The 20,447-nt window shown below is 35.4% G+C and overlaps 1 protein-coding gene across 8 annotated transcripts in view; it reads left to right on the top strand.

The window, feature by feature from the left end:
* The window catches only part of Upf2 (UPF2 regulator of nonsense mediated mRNA decay), a 705,876-nt gene that overhangs the window by 178,606 nt on the left and 506,823 nt on the right, over positions 1–20,447 (top strand). For all 8 annotated transcript variants that reach the window (XR_016550243.1, XR_016550244.1, XR_016550245.1 and 5 more), the window contains one exon: positions 5,311–5,403. Coding sequence is in view for 5 of the 8 variants with exons in the window: in XM_090412106.1 (XP_090268232.1) it covers positions 5,311–5,403 (93 nt within the window). In the remaining 3 variants the exon portion in view is untranslated. The remainder of the gene's footprint in view (positions 1–5,310; positions 5,404–20,447) is intronic.

Raw genomic sequence — 20,447 nt, 5'->3', positions numbered from 1 at the left:
TAAACCTTGCCTCTTCTCTCCATGTGCACAAATTCACATGGAGAGAAGAGGCAAGGAACAAGAAAAGTGTCATTGATTATGTTATTGTTGATAGAGATATTTCTTCCCTGGTGCAGGACACCAGAGTGTACAGAGAATTTGAAATTGGAAATGATCACCATTTAGTCTTGAGCAGAGTAAAATTGAATTTCATATTGAAAAGAAGAACATGTAAGAAAGTTTTAATGCGAATAAAAGTTGAGCAACTCTCAGATGTGAACTGTAGACTAAAATACACAAAGATTATTGAAGAAAAAATGAAAGAGTTTGAGAACAGGAACCAAACCTTGGAGATTCGGTGGCAAATCCTGAAGAAAACACTGATTGATTCAACAGAGAGGCATGTGGTGAGGTTGTCTGCAAGGATAGAAAAATCACAACTCCATGGTGGACACAAGAAGTTAAAGAGGCAGTGAAGGAAAAGAAGAAAGCATATCAAAAGTTCCTGGCGGATAAGTCAGCTTGTGCTCTTAGAGAATGCAGAGACAAATGTAAGAAAGCTGAAAACTGTGTAAAACTAGCTAAACCAAAGTCATGGGAAGACTTTGAGAACATAGAAAATCAATATCAAGAAGTTGACAAAATATTCTGGAGGCTGTTGAAAAAACTCAGAAATGGAGGAAAGAGTACTATAAAAGGAATGGTTATCCTTGATATATGGAGTAATTAATTCAAAAAAATTGCTAAACAAAACAATCAGTGACAGCATAGTGGTAGATAAATGCTATTAAAGGCCTGAAATAGAAATGCAGCAGAGGTAGATGATATTCAACCAGTACTGCTGAAGTATGGAGGTATAAAAGTCTTGCAGTGGCTGTGTTGTATAGTTCAGAAGGCCTGGACAGAAGGATGAATTCCAGATGATTGGAGTAGAGATCTCATAGTACCCATATAATCCATCTACCCGTCTTCAAGGCCCACCTTTCCTAATCGGGTTGTGGGAGCAGCAACTGCAAGAGAGACTTCCAATGGTCACTATCCTCTACCACCAAGCTCAAGTGTTTCTGGTGGGATTCCCAGACATGTCCACCCAAGATTTTGAATATAATTTATCGAGCGAGTCCTTGGCATTCCACGTGGCTTCCCACCGGCTTGGCAAAGAGGTCCTGCTGGGGGATCCTCTTTTGTGGCATTCTGACCAGATGCCCATATCATCGTAACTGTGATCTCTCAACATGGAGAAACAGCGGTTGAGTATTGAGAGTTTCCCGAATTGCAGAGTTTCTGACCCTATCGCGTCTTGGCAGCACCGCAACCCTCGAAGGAATCTCATTTCAGCTGCTTGGATTCGTGTCCACGTTCTTTCGGTCATTTCCCATCTCTCATGACCATATGTGAGGATGGGGACATAGACTATATTGAAGACAGCCAGCTTTGCCTTCTGGCTTAACTTTTGCTTCAATACTACCGAATGGCCAAGCTCCCGCAATATTGCACTTGCTGAGCCAATTTGAGTATCTAGCTCTACGTCCCACTTTCCATATCACTCATAAATATGGACCCAAGGTATTTAAACTTCTCCACCTGCATCAGTGGGACTCCACTCACATGTGGAGTGCACTGGGATGGTTGTTTTGAGACCACAATTGTTTCCATTTTGGCCACACTGATCTTCATCCCGGCTTCTGCACAAACAGCTACAAACCTATTCAAGATCTGCTGGAGGTCATCTGTGACAGAGCTAAGCAGAACTAGGTCATCTGCAAAGAAAAGCAGACATCCAATGCTACATTTTTGAATTCTGACACACTCACTGCCTCGGCTGTGCCTATCAATCCAGTCCATAAATATTATGGAAAGGAAGGGCAACAGAACACACCCTTCGTGGAGGCCAACGGAGACTGTGAAAGGTTCAGACGTTGTGCTGTTTACCCTGACACAAAATTCCGGGCATTCATACAGGGACTTTATGGCGACTTATAGTTGGTCATCCACTCCATACTCCTGTACTACTTGCCAAAGCTTATCCCGAGGAACCCGGTCATATGCCTTCTTCAAGTCCACAAAATGTGTAGACATTCTTGGCATATTCCCAAGATTTCTCAAAGACTTGTCTTAAAGTGAAGATTTGGTCATTTGTGCTTCTACCAGGATGAAAGCCACATTGTTCTTCTTGGAAATTTGACTCAACTATGCTCCTGCACCTTCTTTCCAAGCACCTAGCATATATTTTCCCAGGCAGGTTGAGCAAAGAGATGCCACGATTTGCTGCAATCTCTCTGGTCTCCCTTCTTGAAGACTGGTGTTATTATGCCTGTCTGCCATCCAGGTCGACGCGGATGTTCCAGTCGCCTAAATCCTTAGTCTGGTGCCGTTGTCATTGCCATTTCTGTCCTTTTGCAGAACCATTTCTTTGCACTGCCCCTGAACACCTCCCCCAAACAGTTAGTGGGCCGACTGATGGAGTTTCCTCTAGCAGAATGCTGAGGAATAGTGTCTAAGGGAGACTGTAAAATGTTTTTCGAACAGGTCCTTCTGCCTAAAACCCGAATGCGTCCCTTGTAACCTGCGCGACGAACGATGTGGTGTGACCATTATATGATGACCTGACCATGTTACAGTGTTTGGTAGTGCCTTATTAAAACTACTGCCTCGGTTTTGGGCTGCTCATGTTTCCCCTCATTGCAGCTAGCTTACATATATGCAAGCCGTTCTACTATCCACCACCTGCGAACCCATCCAGTAGCTCAGGCTCGCCCTGGGATACCCATATATTAAAAGGGAAATAAAACTTAATGTGAGAATTAGAGGTATTTCCCTACTGAGTGTGCCTGGTAGGATTTATGTATGCAAGTATACTTAAGAAACGGTTGAGAATGATTGTGGAAGGGAAGCTTGGTGAAGAACAAGCTGGATTCAGGCCAAATATAGGCTGTCAGGATGAGATTTTCACTTTACGACAAATAGTTGAGAAATCTTCGGAATATAACAAAGATCTGTATTTAAGTTTTGTAGATCTGGACAGGGCATATGACAAGGTGTCGAGAAAAGCTATTCAAAATGTTACAGTTATATGGTGTCAGTGGGGCATTATATCAAACAATACTTAGTCTTTATTTGCATTGTAAGTCAGCAGTTAGAATTATAGGAAGTACAGGAAGATGGTTTAATGTTAACTCTGGTGTCAGACAAGGATGTACATTATCCCCTCTGTTATTTGTCTATATGGATCACATTATGAAGGAAAGTGGTATTAAACCTGATATCAAAATTGGAGATGTTAATCTCAGCTCTTTACTTTATGCAGGTGTACTTCTAAATAAATCCAGTATAAGTATGCATGATTCCCAGACTAAATTGCATAGCTGTTTTAATAGATTTGGTATGAAGGTCAGCAATAATAAGACAAAGACAATGAAAATAGACAGAAGCATTGAAAATATTAATTGCATTTTGAATGGAGAACCTATACAACAAGTAAAACAATTCAGCTACTTATCACAGTTTTTAGTGAAAATGGTAAATTAAATATGGAAATAGACAACAGAATCAACAAAGCCAGTATGGTAAGAAGTCAACTGAATAAATTTATATGGAGTAAGAGAGAAATTAGTCAGAACTCTAAATTAGCTGTATGCAAGACAGTGAGTGTTCAAATCAATTTTAACTCATAGATCTGAGAACTGGGTTAGAAATAAAACAATTGACCAAAGACTGGACTCCACAGGAATGAGAGTCCTGAGAAAGATTATAATTGTGAACAGATGGCATCAGTGGCAATATCATATTAAAAACGAGAATACTAGGAAAGAACTTAACATTGTTAGCATCCAGGAATGTGTTTGCAGAGCTAATCTCAGGTGGTATGGTCACTTAAACAGAATAGGCGAAGAAAGATTAGTAAAATAAGTGTTCTCTGCCAGGTTGGTAGGAAAAAGATCCCAGGGAAGACCAAGATATAGGTGGATTGATATGGCAAAATGTGCTTTAGAAGATAGAAATAAAAGATCTGATAAAGTTGGAGTCTTGACAGGTAACAAATTGATCTGGAGGAAAATTGTAGATAGGAAGTTAGTAATGCTGTAAGTTTTTCGTATAGTACTATCTTATCCTGTTCACCCCTTAAGGGTACATATCAGGAATTTAATGATGATGATGATGACAGCACTAGGAAATGAGTAAGAGGTATTTAATGCTTCCAATATTTCATCTGTTATAGAGATATCATCAGAAGTATAAAATAAGAACACATGCACACAAAGGCAGTAAATTAACTGCCTTTGTGTGCATGTGTTAATTAACTGAAACATGTGGAAGAAAGACTAGAGTCCTAATTAAGTATTGCATCCTGCATGGACGCCAGTCGGCAGCTTAGTATGTAAACTGGAATCTCAAAGTAATAGTGTTTCCCAATTTTGCAAAATCTTTGCAACCATATTTATTTAAATTAAACTGATCTTTAATAGCAGCAGCAGTGATTATAGTGTTTCTCTTCTGTATTTATTCTGATGTAGATGATCTTTTTCCAATTGATTCTTTCTAATCCAAAGCATGGACTGCAATGCGAGATTGATCATAGTCATGACTGCAGATGTATTTTTTATATTCTTCCATTTAGATGGTGGCAGATCTTCCTGTCTGTCCATATTAGGCCAACTTGCAGGACCAAGGAATTCTATATACACCTGGAACTTAGAGGAGAGGGAATTTGCCTTTAGTGGAGCAGTAAGGGTATCTAGTTTTAAGTGGGTCTTAAAAATGGTGCAGAGACTGTATTTCTTTAAGATTCAGGATATTTTTTCTGATGTACTTCAGACATAGGAGATGGTGATAGCATTACTAAAATCTTTCTCAAGAGAAAGTCATAGCTTGGGGGAAGATTTTTTTTTTAATATATTATTGGAACAGTAACCAGTAGATAGAAAAGTGTGGTGTATATGATTGAGTTCTGTTGCAAGAGATGTCTCATTGGAACAGAAGTTATAAGCTCTTATGGGTAAGTGTTTTTATAATACCATATTGTTGAGAAGGGGGATGATGGGAAAATTTGTGAATGTATTAGTTACCTTTAATTAGATGGGTGATGCATGGACAGAGGTATTAAATTAATTTTAGACACTCGACTTTTCTAAGTGGTTTGTTCACAATATATTTTGTAATATGAACATTTATTTGCTAGATCTGATGCATTATAGCTGATTCACAGATTCAAGTAACTAATAGCGTAATTTAATACACTGTTTGTTCTGAGGGTTAAATTTCATGTATTGATATTTGTTTTTAAGGATATGATAACAGTACTTTTTTGATCCAACATTTTCTTTCTTTTAGACCAAAGGAGAACTTAGTGCAGAAAGAAGAGAGAAATATGAAAATGCACAGGTTTTATTTCAAAAGCTGCTTTCTAATACACAACAGTTTGCTGTAAGTATTCTGTTAATTAGTAGTATTATGGTGCTCTTAGAATGTAAAATAAACTTTTGAATTTTTCAGAATCGTTTCCATAAAAAATTTGGAACTATTTATCTTGTCAAAGATTTCTTGTTTACCACATTTGTCAAGAATAGTGAGATCTCAGTAATTAGGGACAGAAATTTTGAAATACTTTGGAATGTAGCAAGTAATTTGACTTTCATTCAGCAAGTTCTCTGCTCATTAGTTGGTTAAGTTGTATTTTTCTGATTAACTATGTTGCATCCATAATCATCCTTAGTTTTCTTCAGAATGTGTGTGTGTGTGCGTGCACGTGCGCACGTTTTTCCATTGTGGTTTAAATTTTTTTTCCTCTCTCTGACATGGTTTTAAGAGATTAAAATTACTCTTAAAATTTGAAATTAAAATAAAAAATTACAAGATTATATTTTACAGAAAAAAATTTGCTCTGGAATTGGCTTAAGTTTAATTAGTGTTGTCCTAAATATGCTATTATCACAAGATCAAACCACATTTAAATTTTTTCAGAAAAATCTAAATGTGATGTGAATTCTGAGATGTTTGTTTCAGAAATTTTTGAAGCAAAAACTTTTTTAACAAAACCGAACAAAAATAAATTTTTGTCATTCAGTTGTCATCAGGATAGAAGAAAAATTTTGCACTGAACAGGTAACACTACCATGGGAAAGCAACAATTGGCATCTACAGAGTTAGTTTATTACAAAAGAATAGCAGACAAGAAGTATGAAAGAAAATTGTATGTTTCCGTTTTCCTGATATCTCACTTCACGTAAGAAATCGCTATCTGAAGAACATGGACTCCAGTTTTCAACCAACCTGTGACTGATGATTTTACATCAGGCGTTTACCTTCACTTGGCTTTTGGCCTAATAATGAATTGGAATAAGTATATATACCTAAAAGAACTATAATTACATTAAATTGAATGCTCTTATCCTTATTGAAGCATACAGTTACATTTCATGGACATATCATCCAGAACCACAGATTTCTAAAATTCTCATTATGCAGAAAACCTTATCCATTTAGATTTCAACTTTGTTCAAAAGCTATAAATTACAGAGTAGAATGACTGTCTTCATTCTCCACCAAAAATACAACACAAGAGGGTACAGCTACCCAGAGGCATTGTAAGGATGTTAAGGATAGTAGCTTGAAATTTCCTGCACTTATTCAATTCTGAATTTTGTCTTTTGTGATCAGATGGTTGAGAAATCTTCGGAATATAACAAAGATCTGTATTTAAGTTTTGTAGATCTGGACTACAAAATATGACAAGGTGTCATATCAAAATATGGCATATGACAAGGTGTCAAGGGAAAAGCTATTCAAAATGCTACAGTTATATGGTGTCAGTGGGGCATTATATCAAACAATACTTAGTCTTTATTTGCATTGTAAGTCAGCAGTTAGAATTATAGGAAGTACAGGAAGAACAAGGGAAGAATTTGAAAATGTCTCAGTAACTGTAAGCAAAATGTTTTTACCTGTCCCTTGTGCCAAGCTATTAAACTCATAATATCCAAGTTTAATGTTTGTACTTCCTTGATAAATTTGTCTAGTTAGCAGAATATTTCTATATCAACCAAAACTTTCCTGTGCAGTTTTTAGTTGATCTGATAGAAAGTTAATAGGGGAAGACAGGTCTCCAACCTGAAATATAGTTCTTTTCATTTTGAGATAACAGAAAACCCATTATATCAACTACTAAATATTGAAAAGATCTTGGAATATGTGTGGCTGCTGCTCAACATATCCCTTCACAGTTCACCTTGAAACCCACAGAACAAGTTTCTTTTCCCTCCTCCTCCATCCCTGCAGTTGCTGTACTGTGGAACAGTCTTCCCTTTGTTGTGTTCCCCAAGGAATACAAAATAGAGTCATTTAAATCAAATATGAACAAGTTCCTTCTTTCCCAACCCCATTACCCACACACTGTACTAATGTACTATAGGTTGATCAACCAACTTCTCATGTATGGACTCAATAAATAATAATAATAGTATCAAATTTCTTGTTAATATCAAAGTTAATATCCTGAAAAAAAAAAAAAAAAAAAACTAATAAATAGCACTTAAGGTTGCTATTATTTAACTCTACTAATATTTCTCTCATACCCCACTGTGGAATGGTCATTAGGTCTCCAACCACAAATATATTTATTTTCATTTTGATATAACAGAAAGCCCGTTATATCAACTATTAGATATTGAAAAGGTCTTACAGGTAGCCTGCAAATGAGCATTGCTCTTAAACGAACCTTTCATTTGGTGTAAATGGCAAGATTTTTAGAAATTGTTGTATATCAGATCTCTGGCCAACAGTGTTGTTTAGATATTATCTGCAAGGTCAGGAACTGCATGAATAAACAAAATAATACTCCTATAATGTTTTCCTTTACAACTGATGGTCAGCTGTCTCAAACAGAATTTAGTTTGCAGAGTTGTTTTCAAACTTGGATTCGTCATCTTGCTAACAGAATAACACATAATTTACAGATATAATGAGCTGACCTCTCAATCTTAATTGCTTCTGCTGCAGTTCCAAAACAATTTTTTTTTTTTGAGTCCTTTTCTTACATAAGACTCGGTTAATTAAAATAAACCCTTCAACTCGTGATCAAATGTTATCAGATATCAGGTTGTAGATTTATGCAAACCTTATTCCAAAACAGGCTTCCCTTTGAGTAGAAATATCCCATTCAACTTAAGTGAATTCAGCCACCATCTAGTATCAGTCTCCAGGATATGCAATTTCTAACTAAATTGCATAACAGCTGTAACAAATTTGGCATGAAAATCAGCAATAAAAAGACCAAAACTATGAAAATAGGAAAGAACATAAAAAACTTCAGCTGCATTCCCAATCAAGAACCTATAGAACAAATAAAATAGTTCAGCTATTTAGTTTATAGTGAAGATGGCAAATTAAATTTGGAAATAGACAACAGAATAAGCAAAGCTGGTATGGCGGAGAGCCAGTTGAATAAATTTATATGGAATAAGAGGGAAATTAGCCAAAACACCAAACTAGCAGTATACAAGACAGTATTTAAACCAGTTTTGAGTTATGCATCTGAGAGTTGGTTAGAAATAAATCTCTAGATCAAACACTAGCATCCACAAATATGAGTTCTGATAAAAATTATAGAAGTGAACAGGTGGCAGTCATATTAAAAACGAAGATGTTAGGAACTTGACATTGTTAGCATTCAAGAATATGTAATCAGAGCTAATCCAAGGTGGTGTTATAAAGAGATTTGATCTCTGTTACCAATTGTTATAAAGAGGGGGATTATTTATTCATTTACTTATTATAAATCCTCATTTGTTATGAGATTTTCTCTATAACGATTATTTCTATTTCCGAGTGTTTTTATTTATATGCACAAGAGTTCAATTCCAATTGGTACAATGACTTTTAACTATTTCTTTCAGAATCTGAAAAATCACTGACTCAAGACCAAATACAAAATATATGCATTTAATAAAACAAAAACAATATATACACTCCAAATAAAATTAAACAACTAACTACAAAATTAATTGGATCCAAGGCCTTTTAAAATAAACTTACACTTTAGAGATCACCCATTCTCTGACTCATTCTATTACTGGTTTGTTTAACATATACTTAATCATGTCTACTAGACTAAACACCTTGTTTACACAATAACAAAATGTTCATAGTCAGTTTCTTTGTTAAGGCCTTTTTCCAAAGTTATAAGATTCTCTTCTTCTCTTTCCATAGAATCCTTTCTCATCACCCTTTTGTAGCACACATTATTCTTCCTGACTCTGAAGTATAGGTACTCCTACCTCATGCAGTTCAATTTTGTTAATTTTTGTACCACCAAAAAAAGGTTTCTTCTACTGCTTTATCTAAGTTGCTAAATTCCAACTTAGATAAATTCCGTCTCCTTTTCTAGTAGAAATAACAGATAGATCTGGCGTCCTTAAAACAGATGAAATTTTCAATCAGCATTTCCTTGAATATTCCTATAGAACATCAATCACAATATTTTCTTTTATTTATCAATACTTATTTATAGTCTTATTTATAATCCTTATTTAAAGTGGAGGAGTTATCCTCCACTTTAAAGGCTCACAATTCTACGCATATTAATCTTCTATTAATATGCCCCCGACTGCCACATAAAAACTTAATTTCCTAAGAACAAAATTTTACTGGCCTGCGTTCTTAAACTTCCATTAACTCTCTTTTGTTTATCCCCCATTTGATACCAAATGCTCCCTTGTTTTTGTTACCTCGATACTGAATGCTCTCTGTCAGCTGTCAGTCACCCATCAAACTCCTCGGTGAGCATGCGCACTCCATGAAAGTGGCAAGCAAGAAGTTATATATAATGGCTGATGTGTTGTCTCCGTTAGCATTACGAGAATATCTTTACAAAACACAGCACTTAATAATTTTAAACCACAATAAAATTTTTGAAAGTAACACAACTGTCCAAATCCAATAAGTACATAATTTTTTTAAAATGCTTCACATTTTATTTTGACAAAATAACATCAATAACGTGCACATCACAAGTGCTGACAATACATATTATGAAACCCAAACTAATAATGTACTAACATAAACAATTTGTAAAAATATTCAGAATTTTAAATTATGACTATTTTTACAGTGGTATGGTTGTTTAAATAGAAGGGTAAGGAAAGGTTAGCAAAAGAGATGTTTGATGCCAGAAGAGGACCAAGTTCTTGTTGGATTGATTCAGAAGTGCATTAGAAGCATAAAATAATATAACAGGAATATATTAGAAGCATGAAATGTTCTATAGGAATATTCAAGGAAATGCTGATTGAAAATTTTCTATTTTAAGGACGCCAGATCTATCTGTTATTTCTACTAGAAAAGGAGACGGAATTTATCTAAGTTGGAATTTAGCAACTTAGATAAAGCAGTAGAAGAAACCTTTTTTTGGTGGTACAAAAATTAACAAAATTGAACTGCATGAGGTAGGAGTACCTATACTTCAGAGTCAGGAGGAATAATGTGTGCTACAAAAGGGTGATGAGAAAGGATTCTATGGACAGAGAAGAAGAGAATCTTATAACTTCGGAAAAAGGCCTTAACAAAGAAACTGACTATGAACATTTTGTTATTGTGTAAACAAGGTGTTTAGTCTAGTAGACGTGATTAAGTATATGTTAAACAAACCAGTAATAGAATGAGTCAGAGAATGGGTGATCTCTAAAGTGTAAGTTTATTTTAAAAGGCCTTGGATCCAATTAGAGTGCTGACAAGTAATAGACTAACTGGGAGGAAAATTGTATAGGAGGTTAATAATGATTTAAACTTAATCATGTAGTGCTGTCATAGTAGCCTGAACATCCCTGGAGGATGAATATGAGGAAATTGATGATGATAGTGGGAATGGCTATTACATGATAAAATTTAAATTGGGTTTCTTATCTGTTTTTTGATAACGTGGCACCTTCTTATTTTTCTACAGATTTTCTTAAATTTATTGTTTTTTCATCTATTCACAGTCCAACACAATTTTTGCTGACTTTTATATGAGACTTGTTTTTTACTAATTTGGGTACGCTGATTTCAAATATCAAACCCATTTTTCTCTTATCATGTCAGGTTTTTCCTCTATGGCATTTTCTTTTTGCTAATTTGTAAGTTTTTGATAGTTTTAAGGAGGCAGTACTATTTAGAGGATCAAAACAATCGATTTTTTAATATTATTTTCTGAAAGTATGTACTTTTAAAAATCTATTCCTAACTTTTTATCAAGAAATTCGAAAAATTCCCGAAGATATAGCCTATTATTCAAAGCGGTGCGCAGATCAGAATCAGAGCGCTCACCGCTCTTGCTTGTTAGTAAACGAATAAATGCGTAAGAACCTGCAACGGCATATACTGGCGCTTTGAATGTGAGAGAGGCCGATAATTAGATACATAACTACTTAACAATATTCATTAAAAATTACAAGAATATTTATAAAAAAATAACAATTTTACTTACACAAGAGTTTCAGGGAATAAATTTTTGTTTGTAGCAATTTCTGCTGTGTGTTCTGTTTTGGCAATCCCTTTGAATACTCCAACAGTAGTCGGCCATCATGTGAGAATCCCATCTTCCTTGGTACCGATCTTCCATAGTTTTTAAGTCTTGATGAAATCTTTCGCCTTGTTCATCGCTTACAGCACCTAAATTCTCGGGAAATCTATCAAGATGACTGTATAGGAAATGAAGCTTTATGCTCATGTTGCAACCTAGGCACTGGAAATTTTCTAGCATTGTTTCCACTAGATCTTTGTAATTGCACGCTTTTTTGATTCCAAGAAAATTATTCACAACCATCGTAAATGAAGCCCAGGCCTCTTTCTCAATTTCGTTCATAGAGTTGATGAAATTTGGGTCTCTCATTAAAGTTCTAATTTGCAGTCCATCAAATACACCGGCTTTAATTTTTTCATAACTAAGTCGTTGAAATTTTTCACACATGTATTGGAAACAGTCACCTTGTAAATCTAAAGCTTTAACATACTGCTGTATAAGACCTAGTTTGATGTGTAGAGGTGGAAAAATGATTTTTTCTCTGTCGATTAAAGGTTGATTTATAACATTCTGTTCAACATTTAAGGATATTCTAAGAGGCCAATGTTTCTGACTCCGGTGTTGGTTTCTAGCTCAACTATCCCAGAAGCATAGAAAACACGGAAACTTTGTATATCCTCTTTGAAAGCCAAGTAAAAAGTTCACCATTTTAAGATCTACACAGATGATCCAGTTATGGTCTGTATATTTTAATAACTTCAGAACCTTTTTAATGTCCTCATCATGTTTCCTTTAAGTGGACCGAATAGCCAATAGGAATTGAGCCATATACATTCCCATTGTGTAGTAAAACACACTTGAGACTTCTGCTTGAACTGTCGATAAATAAACGCCACTCATTTGGATGATATTGTACAACCCTTATTTCAGTTAGTAAACCTGACACATTGTTACAGTAAACAAACCCACACTTGTGTTTAAAATATTGTATAAGATTACTTTCCCTGCTACGATAAAAAGTTATCTTCGTATCTTGCTCCAGTAAGTTTTTTTATTTAATCTTGAAGCTAACAGTTCCGATGATTCATTTGATAGGCTCAAATCTCTTGCTAATCATTCAATTCCGCTTGAGTACAACGTTGTGGCCCAGAACTAGAAATTAAATTTTCATTGTCTAAATCAACATCCGGATCTTACTCCTCAAGAACATCTGGCATATCCCGATCATGCTCGTTCTCAAGTAAAGGAAGTCCTTTATAAATTGGCACAGCTATTTTATTGGAATGAGCAACTGGCCGAATTGCTGAGTCGAGATTTGGATACACAATTTTTTCTTATTCTTCTTATTATAACCAGAAGTCTGAACTAAACAAAAATAGCAATCATCTACGTGATTTTTCGGTTAACGCCAAATCATTGGAATGCCAAAAGCTAATTTTTGGCGTTTTCCCTTGCTCCACTGTCATAAATTTTCTACACATGACTTGCACACTTTATTTGGAGCTCATGAATTGTCCTGATCTGCAAGTTTTACGTCAAAGTATGCGAAGTACACTTTCTTAACGAAATCAGTGATATTTGTCCTTTGACTGGGAACAGTAAAGCTGCCACAAATGCAGAAGGAATCTACACTATTGAACACATTTTCGAGTAGTAGACATGATGTATTTTCTTCACTGCCGACTAACATGCAATTAGCAAGACAAAAAAAAACAGACTTTATTGAAACGTTATAAGCGCTCATCATACTTTCAAGATCGACTAACGATTGACTGATTTCGATCGTTCTTTGTCTGCTATGATGCATAGCATTCATTTGTTTTAGGCAGTTGTCATCGCCTACTTTTCATCACCTAAATGTATTAGGTCGGTTATCGGCCTCTCTCGCATTCAAAGCGCCAGTACGTGCCATTGCAGGTTCTTGCGCATTTATTCGTTTACTAACAAGCGAGAGCAGTGAGCGCTCCGATTCTGATCTGCGCACCACTTTGAATAATAGGCTATATCTTCAGGAATTTTTCGAATTTCTTGATAAAAAGTTAGGAACAGATTTTTAAAAGTACATACTTTCAGAAAATAATATTAAAAAATCTATTTTTTTTTTGATCCTCTAAATAGTACTGCCTCCTTAAAACTATCAAAAACTTACAAATTAGCAAAAAGAAAATGCCATAGAGGAAAAACCTGACGTGATAGAGAAAAATGGGTTTGATATTTGAAATCAGTGCACCCAAATTAGTAAAAAACAAGTGTCAGATCAAAATCAGCAGGAAAAAAAAATTTTTTTCTGCTGATTATGATCTGACAGTGTTATCTTTATCTCTTAAATATGTTATTATGCAACCTAAGTAATTAAACTGTGTCATCTGCTCTATTATTTTATCTTCTATGTCTATTTTTGATCTAATATGATCTCTATTTTTTAGATGTTATCATTTTTATTTTAATTTGTGAAATCTTTAGATTATATTGTTTGCTTGTTTTTGAAGGTCATCTTCATTATCTTGTAATCTGATCATCTGCATAGATTTTCCCCTCCCTTGGAATGTACAGGATAATTATGATAGTACTACATGAAAAAGTTCCATTACTGCTAACTTCCAGTCAACAATTTTCCTCCAAATTAATCTTATCTGTCAAGTATGAAGTAAGATATTCCATATGATTCAGATCTTATATTTCTGTCTTTAAGGCACTTTTTTACTCTATCAACTCATCTACATCTCACTTTTCCCTGTCAGCTTGGCTAAGAACACTTGTATTGTTAATCTTTCTTCTCCCATCCTGTTTAAATGACCATACCAGTTGAGATTAGCTGTACTAACTAATTTCTGAATGCTAACAATGGCAAGTTCTTTCTTAATATCCTCATTTTTTATGTGATGCTGCCATTGATGCCATCTGTTCACTGTACTGATCTTTCTCAGAACTCTCATATGTCTCCAGTCTTTGTTCAAGTGTTCTAAAACCCAGCTCTCAGATCCATAAATTAAAACTGGTTTGAACACTGTCTTGTATACAGCTAATTAGTATTTTGACTAATTTCTTTCTTATTCCATATACATTTATTCAGCTGACTTCCTACCATAACAGGTTGACTAATTCTGTTGTCTCTTTTCATGTTTAATTTACCATCTTCACTAAGAACTGTTCCTGAATAGCTGAAATGTCATTGTCTTTATTGCTGATTTTTATACCAAATGTTTACAACAGTTCAATTTAGTAAGGGAATATTGCTGACTTGTCCTGGATTTATTCAGAAGTATAACACCAACTGCATGAAGTAAAGAGCTAAAATTAACATCATCAATTTTGATATCAGATTTAATACCACTTTCATTCATAATGCGATCCATATAGATGATGAATAACCTGATTTTTACCTCAAATCATTTTCCTGTACCTCCTTCAAGTCAAACTGCTGACTTACAGCTTAAATGGGACGTATGTATTGCTTGATATCATGTCTCATTTACACCATATAACTGTAGTGTTTTGAAGAGCTTTCCTCTTGGTACATTGTCATGTGCCTTTTTCAGATCAGCAAAACTTAAATACGAATCCTTGTTTTATTCCAAAGATTTCTCTACTCTGTTTTAAAGTGAAAACTAATCTTAACAATCTCTATTTGGCCTGAATCCAACTTGTTCTTCACCAAGCTTCCTTTCCACAATTTTTCTTAGCCATTTCTCAAGTATACTTCCATAATCTTACCAGGAGATGGGTACTATAAGAGCTCTGCTCCGTTCATCTGAAATTCGACTTTCTGAGCAAGCTTCTGAATTAGCAATATAGCCACTGTAATACTTTACCTCCATATTTGCACATTTCTGACTGAATTTCATATAATGAATGTTTATTTTCTTGATCATCTAACTAGAGTAATTATTTGGACAATAGATCAAGTGTTAACTAATAAATATTTATTAAACCTACTAGTTTCACCAAACTTTAGCTGTTGGCTTCTTCGGGGTACAAGCACTTAGGTTAAAAAAACATTACACAAATATGAATGACTGTAAAATTCTAACGATTATAGTTACAAACTGAAATAGCATTGAACATCACTGATACACGTATGGTGTGTACATGATTAACTAGTTGTTGCTAAGGAACGTTCTGTAGTTTGCATTGAAGTTCATTTCCTGTGTGTTAAGAGATCTAATTAGGGTTTTCCATATCTCTGGGAGTATTAAACCCTGGTTCCTGTTAAGGTTATCAACAGAGCGAGCGACTACAGCTGCTTCTTGAAACATTCGGGAGTAGTAGTCTTCTTCTATGTCAGGGGAACAGCTTTTATCCATCTCAATGACAGGCCTGATAAGTCTTGTCTGTTGTTTTTGACGTAACCAATGTGCTCCTTCTGTCTAATTTCGAGGCTTCTTGATGTCTGCCCGATGTAACTTGAACCACATGAGCATGGAATATTGTAAACTCCAGCATATTTATAGAAAGGTTTACGAATTGTTTCTATAGGTTTGAATGTCACTCTTATTTTGTGTGGTTTGAGGAGACTAGCGACCTTGTTGGAAATGCCACTCACATACGGAATTGCGATAGTTTTGATATATTGAGTATCCTCTCGCTCTCTTTGTGGTTCAGAGAAAAGGATTTTGTTGACGAGTCCTCGTGGGTAGCCGTTCAAGAACAGATTATTAGATATCAAAGTTAACTCGTCTTGAAGGTCCTTGTTATCTGTTATGATGCAGACAGCTCTTTTCTTTAACATGTGTACTACCCTGAGTTTGTGAGAAATATGGTGAGAAGAGCTAAAATGTAGATAGCGACCTGTATTCGTGGGTTTCCTGTAAACTGATAGGTTTATATGGGCATTACTTTGCTTCTTAATTAAGATGTCTAAGAACAGCAGTTGTTTGTCTTTTTCAAGTTCCAGAGTGAATTTAATAGAATGATGAAAGGAGTTGATCTTATTGAGGAAGTCTAGTAGGTCATCCTTGTTGTGGTTCCATACAATGAAGATGTCATCCACATATCTCCATCAAATTGTTGGTTTGGGAATTATTTGAGATAGGATTTTATTTTCAAGGTGTTCCATAAATAGGTCAGCACAAGAAGGTGAAAGTGGACTGCCCATTGCCAAGCCAGTTAATTGTTGGCAAATCGTATTCTTCAAAGAAAAATAGTTCGAATTTAGGTAATGATCATACAGTGAGGTTATATCTTGTGGGAACAAGGTACCTAGGATGCTGATGACCTCCACCACAGGAAGAATGTTTGTAAAAAGAGAGGTGACATCTAGGCTAGCTAGAAGATCATTTTCTGATACGGTAATGTTTTTTAATTTTTCCACAAAATGTTGTGAGTTTCTGATGTAACTCTCTGAGTTATGGATATGTTGTTGTAAGAGTTTGGAGAGATATTTGGACAATAAGTAGGTAGGTGAGTTGATACAAACGAATTACTACACAATATGTCCAACATGCCAACAGATCTGATTAAAAAAACTAAAATCCATGCACCCTTTAACTCCAAGACACTATGGTGTTCCAAAAGTACACAAAGATGGTATTCCTTTACGCCCTATTGTAGATGGAATCAACTCACTTACCTATTTAAATATGCCTGTAATAAATATTTATTACAGGCATAGACTTCTGTGGCTAATTTGTTCAAAAGACATATTTCGGTGATTACACCACATTTTTTATTATTCAGTTATACAACATACTGAAATAATAGTTCCCGACAAGTTTCGTAAATCATAGGATTTACATCTTCAGGGGTAAATAGTATAACTTAAAGTGTAAACAAGAGAAATTAATAACTACAAATCATAACCGTCTGGCTATTCATAAACTCAAATAACCGAATGCAAATATAAAACGTTATTGACGTTGTACGACACTGGATGATGTCACGTGTTCTTGTTCTCGTTCATACAGTCCAAGCTCAGATTGAGGTAGATTTTTTATTAGAGCTGACCCAATCCAATGCAATAAAAATCAAGGTTTAATTCTCCATCAACTGTGGTTGCCCTGGTGTTGTACTACCCAAGTGATCATTTACGCTTGGGCTCGCCGATAGTTTTTTCGGCATGAAACTATGGATTTCGATCCGAGTTTCGTACCTGGCTATAAAAACATAAAGGGATTTACTATCCCCCTTTCTATTAACATATTCGCCAGTAAAATAGCCTTTTGGCTTATTAAATTAGTAATTAACAATAAATGTAGGAGTACACCACTTCGCAATTCGATAGTAGAGGTATGTAAGTTCGTGTTCACTTAAAACCTTGATATTCCAGGTCTACCTTCTCACTGATGAGACCTCAAAAAAGGTTGAAACCGGTCTGGGTAGTGACCTCTTCTCATAATGTAAAACAATATATATACATCTCTTAGGAGCTGGGTTTTACATTATGAGAGAATATTAAAGTTAGTGATGGAGCTTGCTCCACCTTTGCATGGAGTTGCCCTGGTGTTGTACTACCCAAGTGATCGTTTACACTTGGGCTCGCCGATAGTTTTTTCAGCATGAAACTCTATGGATTTCGATCCGAGTTTCATACCCGGCTATAAAAACATAAAGGGATTTACTATCCCCCTTTCTAATAAATAATGATCACTTTGTATTTTAAATCCTCTGTATACTCTTGTGTCTGAACCAGTGGGAAAACATCACTATCAACTATAACATAGTTAATAGAAGAATTTGAAGAATAAATAAGGTAGGAGTCAAATGGATGTGTAATCGTATTAAGCAAGAGATCCATAAGAAATGGATGATATGGAAGGAATACCGTATTCATAATGATGATGTCCGTTATGAAAATTATAAGCAGGCATGCTAGAATAGTCACAACTATTGTATGGAAGCCTAAGTTTGAGTATGAAAAGAAACTGACTGCAAGCTAAAACCCATAAGAATTCGGTCGATATGCTGCAAGTAATAGAAAGAATGAATATGAAAGAATAACACTTCTGAATGCAGATGATGATATGCAGAAGATTTGAGATCTAAGAATTAAGCAATGGGGACTGATGGGATATCAGCACAGGTGCTAAAAGAGTGTTTAGCTGAACTGGCTATTCCTTTGACCAAGCTATATAATCTGAGTCTCAGAACTGGAAAGATTCTGCAGGAATAGAAAAAATGTATGGTAATCCTATTGCACAACGGTGCCACAAAGACCGATATATCCAACTATCCAATATATCCAATCAGTATCTCAGGCGTGGTGGCGAAGATATTGAAAAAATTGGTTAGAGCTCACATTCAGAAATGGGTTGACAGTGAATCTCTACTTTGCAATGAACAGCATGGGTTTATTCAGGTAAGTTAATGTGTTAGTAACTTTCTCACATTCTATAATAATGTTACCATTGAATTAGACATGGACTGATACACCATGATACTTTTGGATTTTGCTAGGACTTTTGACAGAATGCAACACGGAAGAATGTTACCTAAATTGGAGAATATGGGTTTGAATTATAAAATATTAGTATTGATAAGAGGATGGCTAACTGACAGATATAAAAATGGTATATGGGGGATGTGAGTATGCAAGATTTAAGGTAACCAGTGGTGTACCACAAGGATCACTCCTTGGTCCACTGTTATGCAATCTGTATATTAATGACATTGGGAAGGATTTGACAGTCGACATATATCTATTTACTGCTGATGCAAAGATAGGCAGGGTAATCAGGAATGTAGCTCATATGTAATACTTGGAGAATGATTTGAATATGCTGAATTGTGAGCATTGGAAAATGGTTGTCAGTTCGGTGGTAATAATTGTAAAGGCATTCATGCACTTAGGTCAGATTAGATAACCACTGTCATATTATATTGGTGGGATTATGCTAGAAGACACTGATGAGGCTAGGGATCTTGGAGTTTTAGTAGATAAGAAGTCGAAGTTCAAAGTCCATATGACTAAGAGTGCAAACACGACTCAGAGGATAATTGCAATGCTGAAACGAACTTTGACATGTAAAGATAAGGATATCATTTTGCCTCTTTACAGGTCCTTGATAAGACCTCACTTTGACTATTATATATAGGTATGGTGCTGTTACTTTGGTGATTCTGATACAGTGGAAAATGTGCTAAGGAGAGTGTTAAAAATGATATCAGGATTGTAAAGACAGATCGAGAATTTGTAGGCTGCACATAGGAGAAAGAGGATATCATTAAGACTTACAAACTTCTGAAAGAGTCGCAGAGGATTTCGGAAATTTTTATTTTATGAAGAATGGGGAAAGTGCAAGAGTGCAACTTTGGAAGCTGAGAATGAATGGTGTCAAGAAGCAGGGGAGGGGGTTGAGAGATGGATTTTTCTCTGATAGAGTGGTGCATAATTGGAATGGATTGCCAGTGGATGATGTATGTACAAGTAGTGTGAATGAATTTGAGAATAAATGACAGCTCGGAGCAGATAGTATGTGGTCTCCCTTGATCGGTCCCTGGTTCGCTGGAGGTCTGTCTTAATAATAATAATTTATAGGTGGATAGCCATATTCTTCTTCTGCCCTAACTGTTGCAATGAGTGACTTTTTGGACATTCCTTCTATTGTGCATATGCCCATTGGGTCACATTATTTGGCTAAATTTTTTCTTCCATGTTATTACCAATCTTAGATCTTATCTAGATATCAGATAAGCATGCTTTGTGTTTCCTTCTGTTTTGACAAACCTTGTAGCACTCAAAACTTCGACTCCTATAACTGGTGCCATCTCTTGGCCATTCTGACTACTTGGGTTCTCGTAGACAGGCTTATACATTGGTTATGCATTATTAAAACACTTAAGGAATAGAACAACGTAGTTAAGGATATAAATTAAATTAAACTTTAATAAATATTTTCCGATATTTCGGCAATGTCACATTGCCATCTTCTAAAGGAACTTACAAAAAAAGCACGTGCACGGAGGCACTACAAACACAGTAACTGGGAATGAAGAGATGAAGCTATTGTTCTCCTAAAAGTCCTGATGGTGCCCTCTA

This window comes from Typopeltis vanoorti, chromosome 2 (assembly GCF_054136105.1).
Source record: "Typopeltis vanoorti isolate ZY-2024b chromosome 2, IOZ_Tvanoo_1.0, whole genome shotgun sequence".
Taxonomy (NCBI): Eukaryota; Metazoa; Arthropoda; class Arachnida; order Uropygi; family Thelyphonidae; genus Typopeltis; species Typopeltis vanoorti.
Note: the sequence above shows the minus strand (reverse complement) of the source record. Positions and strands in the feature narration are given on the sequence as shown.